Consider the following 12,449-nt stretch of genomic DNA (forward strand, 5'->3'; position numbering starts at 1 on the left):
TGTAGGTACTACTTACTATTTAACACATAGTAACACATTCACACTTTCAAAAAAAAACCACACTTTCAAATATAAATTCAAAATTGGTACTTTAACGTCTAAACATCATAATTGTGATTTTTAATAGTTATAATTTAGATGAATAAAATCATTGTTATGATTGAACAAGGGTTCCTTTCACCCCCTCCCAAACACACACGCACATACTGCAATCCCGGTAAACATGGCACTGATTGACGCGTACAGCACAGCGTGTTTGGATACGAAGTTATAACTTACTCCTTGACAACATGTGAACAATCGGAAAATAATTGCAATACAAACACTTGAGATAATACTATACATATTAATTGTAATGGGTTCATACTAAATTTTTACCGGGTAATAACAAACACATACGCACAGATTCCATGCACCAGTCCTTAAATTACCGGTGTAATTAAAATCCTAGTACACGTGTAGTTACTTAAGAATTCCTGTATCAGAAGTACATGTTTATTTAAATTTCGTTTAAATTTAAATTTTAAAACTATTCTATAGTTCATTTTTTTTATCTATGTTTTTTATCAAATCATTGAGTATATTTATTATTGTCATATTAATTATTTCCTTAATTTTTTTGTTGATGTTTTGTGTAAAACGTATCATTTTTATTACTTATATTTAAAAAACAACATTCAGATAGCTGCACCAAGGATCACTCTAGCCCAGCTAAATGTGTCCACTGTTCTGAAATTCATACGGCCAGCTTCAAGGGGTGCCAGTTCTACCAAACTATTCTAAATCGCCACAAAATAAAATTTTCCAACTCCAAAAAAATATCACACACATAAAAAACTTATTCTCTGAGTCCCTTCTCATTGATCCCTCTCAATCAATACCGAAGATTAATTTGCAAAACTCAAATTTAAATTAAGCTCTTTTAAAATTCCTATCTGATTTAACATCTATAATAAATTCTTTTCTTTCCGCTATATTAATAATCAATTAATTAGGGCATTTACTTTTAATATTACTTTGTTATTATATAAGTTACCGGAAAAGATGAAAATTCAGGAATTGTTAATATATCCTAGTCATTGTTGACAATAACTGGAAAGGTTAGACAATGTTAGATATTTCGTAGTTTTATCAATATTTCCGTATTATATTAGGCAATATTATAAATTTGCATTCAAACAAATATCAACACCGCTTTATCGGTGATCGATCTGATTATGGAACATTCTAGTCTTGATGAAATATATATTAATTTTAAATGACCAACATTTTTTTAAATTTTTTGTGGTGTTACGAACGGAGCCCTAGGCAAACCATTGCGGAGCACCAAAGGCTTCGCGGAGCACAGTTTGGGTACCGCTGTACTAGATTATATAATTCCAAGTGTCATGGTAATTTACCACGTAACAATAAAGATTAAGATTATGATTTATCCTAAATAGCTAATAAGTATTAAAATATATTAAATTAATTTTTAATGTTATTATCAATGCCTTCTTTTATTAGGAATTGTTATCAATGACAAGGTATTGACATTAATTCCATACTAAATCAGGCATTATCGTTATTGACTAGTCATTGTTAACACGGACTGATTGTCATCTTTTCCGGTAACCTATACACTAATATTGTGTTCTGTTTACTTTTTATCTGACATTATATTCATATTTATTATTAAATCATTATGCTCATTATGTTTAATTACCAATTCAACTGTTGTATCACGCTGTCTATCAATATTTTAATTGTCGAACTATAATAGTTTATACTGGAAGTTCTTAATTAAAAAAAAAAAAAGACACTAGTTTAAGTACACAATGTCTAGTACGGAAAAATTACACAAGCTACGAACGAAAATAAAAACGTACTTCCAATCAAAATGATATCTACTGTAGTTCGTAATGACTTCCAGCAATTAATAGTATATACGATTCAAAGTAGAGGTGTATTATGGATATAAGTCATAAATTATCCTATGAGCAAGACAACTTTCGACGTTTTCATCGATTTTGGGGGAAAAAAATAATTCTTCAATAATTGCTAAGTATGAAACAACTATAATATGTTATTTTGTAATATTAATTCCAATTATTTCTAATCATTTTTTCAATAATTCGTCATTTCCTCGAATACTGATCAAATTTAATAACAATAAAAACAATTTCTCATTATTTTCGTTATAAATTATTAGTTAATGAAATCTAGATAACTAATGTGTTTTCGGGGGAAAAAAAGTATTTACAAGACTGCATGAGTCTTGCAGTGGTGGTGTTGTTTTAAACTTGGTCTTGAAGCTTCAGTATGGGTTTGATCTTGTTCTTGCAAGCCTAATCTTAGTCATGGTCTTGCTAGACCAGAACCGTCTTGGTCTTAGTCTTGCAGCAAATCTTGCGAAACCGCAAGACCAAGACCAATTTTGATCATCACTAATATCTGTACGAAATACAAATAATAAAATATAATAAATACAATTTAAAATCAATGATTTGCAAATTTGAAGCTAACTTTCTATAAATATTTAATTCTCGTAATTTTCTCATTAATGTACTTAGTCATACAATTTTCCAAGTATTTGTTATTTTTTTCCTGTTTGCTAATAATTTGCTAGTCTCTAGTAATCTATATTGTATCTATTATATTTCTAAACTCTATCTTATCGATATAATAATTGTGTTTATAAGTCATACAAATAGCTTTTAAAATTTTGTATTTTGCTCTCTATGCACTGGCTCGCTGGATTTTAATTTTTAATAGTGTAGATAAATTGTGTTAAAAATTAAAATTACCAGAAATAAGTTGAGTAAAAGTGTAGGTATTATGTCGGATACCGAGTAAGAGACCGGATAAAAATGTAAGTATTACGACGGGTACCGAGAATGGACCGAGTCTTGAATATGATATCGAGTACTCGGCCACCAAGTAATCGCCGGGTACCCGGAACTAGTGTATAATAAACCATGATGTACTTTGCGATAAATGTGATGTTATTAAAAACGTAATGTAAACGAAACGAAAATAATAAGTTTTATTCTCTTTCGCACGAATCGCGTGATAGAATTCTCTTCTACACTTTTGTAGGCAATAATCTAGAAGTCAATAAAATCGAATCAAAAAGCTTTATTTTCAGAAGAGACCTAGACTTTTATTTTTTAATTCCCGCGCCAATACAAAACGTGCCATGCGAGTAGCGACAAATGTCGTTTTTTATTACTCAATGCGATTCCGATACATAAATGTCAAATCTTCGGGATACAACTGGTTTTCTAATAAAGTGTGATAATTTTCAGGAAATTTCTACGAAAAAAAAAAGTAATAATAATTCGTGTAGAAAAATGTCGAGCTCCTAATATTACACTTATTATATTGAAAGCAGGAAAGTATACGAATTGTAAACTTAGTAAATATCTTTAGATTAAATTTAGTCAGTATCTTAAATTTAACTAACTGATAAACGATTATATAATTGAATAATGATTATACTGATTTAACTAACTTGATTGATAATGGTAGTGTACCGTACATGTACAAAATCTGAAATGGATGTCCAAGGGTTTCTGTTTAACAATTTTTTTTTTTTATACACAGCAAACACGGCCCTGTGAAACTTGTATAAACATAAAGTAAATATAAAAATGTTGAAATAATATGTAATCGTGTTTACAAACAGAATTTTGTTGAATATGCCTGCCCTCTTCTATGCGTATAATAGTAGGAATTTGTTTTTTCCTTCTTAATTTTAGATTTCTGAGTGAAACGAGTATTGGTTTTACCATGGTATATTTGTTCTTGATGTCTACAGGATTTTGACCAGAAAGGTTGCTTCAATTATCAAAAGGAGGGTTGGTTTATAGTAGCAGTATTTATTTTTATTTTTTTTTTTGTTTTTGCATTCTGATAATTTTTAAATTTCTCAAAAGTTTTCTTAATATGTGGGAAAACGTGCGAAAATTTATAAATTTATAAAAAAAAAAAATGATCACTGAATATTGATATTAAAGTTCTTATGAGATTATGCATATAATTTTCAAAGAATGTTAACTTTTTTGCTCTATCAAAAGATATTTGAAATGTTCATGTTTCCTTAGCTTTTATTTTCATAAAACATCGATAAAATAACTTTAGTTCTTCAAATATTTAAAAACATTTAACACTAAGTTCCTTAATTAATTTTACTTAGGTATTGATATAAAACATAATTTGAATGTTGACAAAACTTGACCAATATCATGAACATTTGCAACATTTTTGCAGTTAAAAATGTATTTTATTTTCAAATGTTTATACTTAAGGTATGACAATTGAATATAAGGGTTTTCGCAAGTTTTTTTCTGTGGTCAATAAATAAAAAAAAAAATTACCGGGAAGTCGCAAAAAATGTTATGAACATCAACTGGAATGATAATGTCGACAAAATCACATATTTCAACATTCAACGAAATTTAAACCATATTCGGTATTTTGTTGTCTAGAAATATTAACTAGAGGGACTTGAAGTATAACAACTTGATATTTTACTATTATTAATTTTTTTGTAAATACGATCGATATAATTACAAACCTAAAAATTGAATAAATTAAAAGTACTTTTTTATAAACAAATATTTAGAAGGAAAAACGGGCACTCAGAACAAACAAATAGATTTCTGAGAAAATTATGAATACGGTAAACATTGGTTATTTCACCTAGTGTAACCTGGACAAATATACGGATGTAATCTTCCTGTAAAATATGGCCTCGGAACACAGATAATAATTTTACTACCGTTATTATAAAATTAATTCAATCAAATTTCAAAAGTTATGATTATAGGTGCAAATTTTTTCATACAAAAGTTGATTTAACACCTATATCTGATTACGAAATTATTAGGTTTTTTAAAACATGTTCGCGTAAACCGTATGCGAATATAATGGCAGATCCAACTACTCAACTACGTTCCCTCGTTCGGTCAAAACCGTTTTTCGAGAACAGTGATTTCAAATTTTTAAAAACGGTTCATCGAAATCGTTTTTCGGTTTCTATACCTAACCATACGTTCGTATCTCATCCACCCCCACCTCCTATTCCGTTCGATTACAACGTACATCACATGCATTGCGCGATACGTTCAACCAGCCCCTATTTTTCATAAAAATTCGTACTGCACATTTCTTAATGTACAATGATATAATACGGAGTTATCCTGTAACCCATTTCTGTTTGATTATAATTTTTAGTACAATTTCAATAATAATTTTTAGTAAATATTTTTTTTATTAGATAATCAAATTGCACTTTACAATTAGGTTTAATTACCAATCTGTTATTATTTTTTGAACTGATTATAATACTTATGTCCGGTATAAATCTGAAAACTATTAACAAATCATTTTTTTTAACCTGTTATATACAATATAAAATGTAATAGATGTATTTAAGTCCACAACAGCTGGTCTTGCTTAAACCGGCTTCCTGAATAACACCTTCACAGTATTTATTAATATTTGGTATGTACACACTTCTTGAATCCGCGGCGCACACTTCCGATTTCGGACTGCACACTTTGTGTAGGGGTTCACTAAAAAATAGGGATTGCAACGTTCACACACCTTCACCAGCGATCACTTGTCACCGTGCTATTCGTGTTGTCGCAGGCCATGCGTTTCCCAGTCGCCGAAACATTTAAGACCAAGGGCGAACCTAAGGGGAGGGGGATTCGGGTCCGGACTCCCCTTATTGAAATTTCTACATGCTCAACGGTTTAATAGTAAATATAATAATATTAATACACAGTGTATTTTAATTTCCCATTATCTTCAACACACAAAGTTTATAGATTATATAATATACCTTAAAATGTATAAAACATAATTAATAAGTATTTTTCCGGTGTTGAATTAAAGTATAATTATAATTAGGGAACAGATAAAATAAAAATGTTGGACCCCCCTCCCCATAAAAAAATTCCTGGACACGCCGCTGTGTAGGAGACCGTCTGAAAGCTTAACGACCGTTCAACGCTTATCGACAGCACCAAGCGTATAACGCGCATCCTACGACCGCCGACGGTATAATAAATGATACTTAATGAATTGGCCGCTCGGAAAACGATCGGCGATGGGCAAGGGTAGCAAGGCGCACACGCACCCGGCTAGCTCTCGAGCCATCTTTGCGACAGCAAACCGTACGGTTTGGAGACGATCACACGCGCGTCGCATAATTGCTATTGCTATTGCACGTCCCGAATCATTCCGAACGGTTGCCGGTCGCTATTGTGAAAATAAACGGATTAGAAAGTCGAACTCGTTCGCGAACCGCGTGAAATGTCATCCGCCTACCGGTAATAATAAACTCGGTCTACGCGCGTGTGTCGCAATAATAATAATTATTACATTTTTCGTTAATTTACGACGGTGCCCGAAACCCCCACACGGACACACACGATATATCGTAATGTATTCAACGGCGGCGAATCGGTACCGGTCGCGCGCGTTTCCCTTCGCCATCTCCGAAAGCAATACCTGCGCGTTCCGTACCGTCCTGGCATAACCCGTAGTCCGGTGACAATAATGAATATTTTTCGATCCGCACGTTTGAACAGCAACGTAATCCGAAACATTTCCGAAAAACCCAACGCGTTAGAGTAACATTTCCAGTGGTGTACATTCGATCTTGCTCTTGGGGGAGGGGGTTAACAAAAATAATCGTTATCTTTTTTTTTTTCGTTGCACAGACAAATAAGATAAATAACTGTTATAAACAGATAATTTTATTTTATACAATTTTTTTTACCAATTTACAGTTTACTTTTACATTACAATAAATTAATAGCTATTGGAATATAAAAACAGCGTAGTTAACAAAACTTTTCAAACACCCATCAATATAATTATTTAATTATCATAATATTTGTATAGTTGTATATTTTAAGTTCAAAGCGTGATAGTTAAACTACGAATATATTACACGTCATCAATGATAAAACAATTTTCTTTTTTTTTTTTTTGGCCTGGGGGGTTTGAATCCGGACCCCCCCCCCCCCCCCGTATGTACGCCACTGAATATTTCAACCGTCCGATTTAATCGAAATCGCCTAAATCACGTACGGCTATCACGAGTTGCGAACGCGTTTTTAGAAATCGGTATCCGTAGCGGAATTTCGACGACGGCTCAACCGATCGGAACCGTTTATCGAATCCTTAACCGAACCGAAGTCCAAGCCGTACGACGGACAACCGTGAAAAAAAATGAATAACAAAAATCGCGGTCGGCACGTAGTCGGTATGCATTCGCAGTATTTCCATATTCGCAGGACGAAGCGCGCGATCGGTAAACGTTTTTCACGATCCGAAACGTTGTGCGTTGCGCGCCGCGTGCGCGTAACGCGAGACGTAATTGCCCTGTTTGCGTCCTGCGAACGGGTTACGATCGTTCAGTCGAACGCGCGGCCCAAGGACGACACAACGGGCGCGCAACACGTTCGCCTACGTAACGCGGCGGACAACATTTTCTTCGACCGATTCGCGTGCGATGAGCACATCGAAATGTTAAGCAACACGAGACGGTGGCGCAAAACGTACCGATTTCGGGTCGACCGTTCGCTGGCCGGACGGCGGATTGCGAAAAATGATTACCATAAAATCTGGGGTACGAGGATAACGAGTAAACCGGGGGTGGGAGAGGAGAAAGAGTCGGCGGTGCGGTCGAGTCGGTAGCACGCGCTTCACGCGACGGCCGCACACGGTCCGCTGTGACGTCATCGCGCGCCGCCGTCGTCGTCGTCGTCGTCATCGCCGCTACCTATAGCCCGCCGACCGCAGCGCTCGACGCTCTCCGCTCCCACTCCTCGCCGTCGAAGCCTTCGTCCAGTGCGTTGTCGTCTCGGTTATTTGTTATTATTACTTCGTTCTCGCGCCCGCCCGTGCCGTCCGACGCATTTACCGTCCTCTCGATGCCGTCCGATTCGCTTACCGTTCCGCGGAACCGCTCCACGAAGCAGCTGACCGTCTAATAAACGATGTGAATCGACGCGACTGTACGCGCGTTTCGCCGTCGACTCGAACCCGCCGCCTCGGCCCTTTCGCCACCGACCCCGAACACACTCCCGCCCTAACCTTGCGGCACGCGCACACGCGCCGTAGTAGGCGCGTACTCCTCGGAGTACCATGTCGAATTTCTACAACAAAATGAGTTCGGTCTACGCCAAACCGATGAACAAACGCATGACTCTGCAAGAGTTCTCTCAAGCCAACCAATGGATTAACGGTGAGAACGGTAATGCTCGTAATCGACATCATACTATTACTGTACTGTAGTAACTGCGTAAGAGTCACTAAATCCCCGCTGTTTCTGGTCTCTATGCTCGGCCGGACCGATAACAACGTTTGGCTACGTATGTCGAAACCATTACATCGTACGTTCCGTGTTACAGATACGCTGAGCATCAACTCGTATGGAATGCCTCAGTCTGGTTCCACCGTGTCCCAGAGAGAGAGTTCCAGTTTTTTGCCTGTCACCCAGCCGGCCAGTGCACCAGCATCGCCGGTCGGTTCTCCTGTTGCACAACTTCTGTCCACTCCTTCGAACATTACTTTAGATCCCAACTGGCAGGCGATTAAGTCTACGGTGCGTGAACGTAATGCTGCCATGTTCAATAACGACCTTATGGCTGATATATATTTCATTGTTGGCAGTCCTGGTAAGTGTGCTACAGATAATTAGAACCCTATTGTGAAGACTTAAACGTTATATGCTGACAATCTAAATTGTGATGTATTATTTTATATAGTGTTCACGAATTATTGTAGAATCAATCTTATCAGTAATCAGGCCTTGCCCGTTTAATATCAAATAAATATGCATTTTAATATTTATTTTTTTCAAACCAATAATTTATTTTTCTTTAAAGTCATAATATTCATATTCAAAATAATTCCACTGTCTGTAATTGTTTATTTATTTAGTAGTTACAAATTATTATTTTATTTCATAATTTTACTTTTGACTAGATAGTAATACTTATTTGTTTTATAGTATTTAGATATAGAGTAGTTGATATTTGACAATTGATTCAACTGGTTATGAACTGTTAAGAAAATATTGACGTCAACTGTTTATTTCCATATTACTTAAATATATTTTTACTATTTCAGGGCATATCCAACGTATACCATCGCATAAGTACATTTTAGCTACAGGAAGTTCTGTATTTTATGCAATGTTCTATGGAGGACTAGCGGACACTAAAGAAGAAATTGAAGTACCAGATGTTGAACCAACAGCTTTCCTTACACTATTAAGGTTTGTTTAATTTTTGTTTTGTGCAGTGTTTTATAATAAACTATTTTGTTTGATTTAATGATTTAGGTATTTGTATTGCGATGAAATTCAATTGGAAGCAGACACTGTGTTGGCCACACTATATGTAGCTAAAAAATATATTGTGCCACATTTAGCCAGAGCTTGTGTCAATTATTTGGAGACTAGTTTAACTGCAAAAAATGCATGTTTGCTTCTCAGCCAGTCAAGGCTATTTGAAGAGCCAGAATTGATGCAAAGATGTTGGGAAGTGATTGATGCACAGGTAATGTCACAGACTATAACTGAAAAATAATTTGTCAATATTATAAACATTTCTTTGTTTAAACAGGCCGAGATTGCATTGCATTCAGATGGATTTGTTGATATTGATTCTGACACGTTACAGAGTGTGTTAGGACGTGAAACGATTAACTGTAAAGAAACTATATTATGGGAAGCAGCAATGAACTGGGCATCAGCTGAATGTAATAGGCGTGAAATTGAACCAACTCCATCTAATAAACGACAAGTATTAGATTCCGCTTTGTATTTACTCAGATTACCAGCAATGTCTTTAGAAGAATTTGCTAATGGGCCTGCTCAAATGGGTATGCTGACATTAGAAGAAACTGTTGATTTATTTCTCCACTATACTGCATCCAACAAACCCCGATTGACTTATCCAACTAAACCACGTGTTGGTCTTAAACCTCAAACATGCCATCGGTTCCAATCATGTGCTTATCGCAGCAATCAATGGAGGTATCGAGGTCGCTGTGATAGTATTCAGTTTAGTGTTGATCGTCGTGTGTTTATTGTTGGTTTTGGTTTGTACGGTTCATCAACAGGGGCAGCTGATTACAATGTAAAAATTGAACTCAAACGTTTGGGTCGTATTTTGGCTGAAAACAACACAAAATTTTTTTCGGATGGGTCAAGTAACACTTTTCATGTGTATTTTGCACATCCTGTACAAGTAGATCCCGAATTATTCTACACTGCTTCAGCTATATTAGATGGCGCAGAGTTAAGTTATTTTGGTCAAGAAGGGCTAAGTGAAATAAATGCAGGTTGTGTCACGTTTCAATTCCAATGTTCATCTGAAAGTACTAATGGTACTGGAGTTCAGGGAGGACAGATTCCAGAACTTATATTTTACGGTCCAACCAGTGAGGATCAATAATATTCCTGGTTATCGTTTTCAATCCGAATTAAAACCAAGTATTAAACAAAGGAAATAACAATTAAATTTAAACCTGAATTGTTCAAAACAATGTTTACTCTAATAGTATTTTGGATCTCTAATGTAAACACTAAATCACACGATATTCTATAATATTAAAATCTTAAGTTCTTAATTGTACATTTTTGCTAACTAAATAACGGATGTTATATTTCTCTGTTATTTTTTTTTCTTTGTTACTAGATATTAATTGATATTATTTATTTGTATGAATTACTTGCAATAAATTAACCAACACGCAAATACACTTGACTTATTAGACAGTATAATTTTAAGTTCATATTGTTATTGGAAATTAGGGGTTAGACATTTAAGTATCTTCTAAATTAGTTACCTATTCTTTTAATTTATTTCAAACTGAAAATTTCTCACACCATTGAACAAATATGTTGTAAGATAAATTATTATTTATTTTCCCATTGTCTTAAGCAGTAGAAATATTTTGTTTGTTGAATATAACTATAAAAAAGGCAACAAAAAATATTTACCAAAGGACCATTTCATAAATTTTAATATACAAATAATAATTATATAATGCCTTCTCTTGTATTATTTTATTTAAATCTCAAATACGCTCAATTGTGCATATATTAGTATGACTATTAAATACTAAATTTTAGATGCATAGTACATATGTATTGTGTATAAATATATATATTTTGTTCGTAAAGTTTTAACTTTAATCACTTAGTTGGTATTTTGATTACACATTTAGATTATATATGTTTTCTTTATACATTATTTTGGGAGTAAACTCTACTTAGTAATTTAGAAATATATTTTAATACATTATTACTTAAAAGTTAATACTAGGTTACCATTAACTATGGACTGTATTTTGAGCTTTAGAAATGATATGAAAATAGTTTTATGATTGTTTAATTTTAAAATGTAAGTGACTAATGTGTTTAAGATATTTGTTATTCTTATAATGACTTTTTTATGCTATACCTATACATTTCAAGACATTTGTATTTTCTCAATTTGTTCTAGTTTTTTTCACAGAAACCAATTTCATTTAAGAGAAAATTTTTATTTCTTCTTTTCTAATTAAGATCAAATATAATATATTTTTTTTTCTTTACACCAACTAGTCATGACGACAAATAATTGGTTTTTGTGAAAATCAAATTTTTAGGGATTTCTAGTTACTTATAGAAAACATATTTTATTTGGTAGACTGTGATAGGGGACTATTTTTGTTTGCGTAATTCTTATTTTTAAATAAAATAATTTTTGTAAACATATTATGTTTGTTATTGTGTTTTTTGTTTGTTTTGGTAAATTGTAGTCAATCAAGGCAACAACAAGAAATGTCCAAAAAATATATAAAGACAAATTTTTTCTTGAGAAGCTAGATATTTAAAAATCATAAAACCAATGTTATATAAAAATAATATTTTAAATATCTAGGTCAAAGGTTCTCAAGCTTTTGAGGTGCGTGTCTTCTTTTATACTATTTTATAATTTTATTCCCCCTACCTCACTGTAATAAGAACGAATCATGTTTAATAAATATTAATTTATATATTTTAATGTACGCACCGTTTCTTTAATGTTGGTTATTTAATTGATATGAAAATAAATTAAGTTTTTTTAAACATTTAATGAATTTATTTGTTAGGAAAACAATATTATAAATAATTTAAAATTAATAAAATAAATTACATTATGTACATTTTCTTAAAAATTAAATTTTAAATTTATTATAATTAAGTAGTAACAAATTAATGAAAAGGTTAGAACTACTTAGTTCCAATAAATTGTGATTTACTAAAATATCGAAATACCTGATCAAAAGTAATGTTTTCATGTTTTGTTGCTTTTTAAGAATGTTCACGCATCCCCTAAAATGTTATCAAATCTATCTAGGGAAGTGCGCTCTCCAGGTTGACAACCATTGATCTAGATAAAGATAATAGATAA

General features: G+C 33.3%; 1 protein-coding gene across 4 annotated transcripts in view; it reads left to right on the plus strand.

The window, feature by feature from the left end:
• The window catches only part of LOC112683744 (BTB/POZ domain-containing protein 3), a 48,924-nt gene extending 37,974 nt beyond the window's left edge, over positions 1-10,950 (plus strand). Inside the window, exons 1-5 of one of the 4 annotated variants that reach the window (XM_025554902.1) lie at positions 7,805-8,254; positions 8,412-8,678; positions 9,133-9,280; positions 9,347-9,563; positions 9,630-10,935. In XM_025554902.1, coding sequence (XP_025410687.1) covers positions 8,146-8,254; positions 8,412-8,678; positions 9,133-9,280; positions 9,347-9,563; positions 9,630-10,463 — 1,575 coding nt within the window. In that variant the 5' untranslated portion in view covers positions 7,805-8,145 and the 3' untranslated portion in view covers positions 10,464-10,935. Of the gene's footprint in view, positions 1-7,804; positions 8,255-8,411; positions 8,679-9,132; positions 9,281-9,346; positions 9,564-9,629 lie in introns of those variants that run through there. The other 3 variants (XM_025554903.1, XM_025554901.1, XM_025554904.1) reach the window with 3 other exon arrangements.
• Positions 10,951-12,449: the final 1,499 nt, after the last annotated feature.

Source organism: Sipha flava, unplaced genomic scaffold (assembly GCF_003268045.1).
Source record: "Sipha flava isolate LNK unplaced genomic scaffold, YSA_version1 234_pilon_pilon, whole genome shotgun sequence".
NCBI classification, from domain to species: Eukaryota; Metazoa; Arthropoda; class Insecta; order Hemiptera; family Aphididae; genus Sipha; species Sipha flava.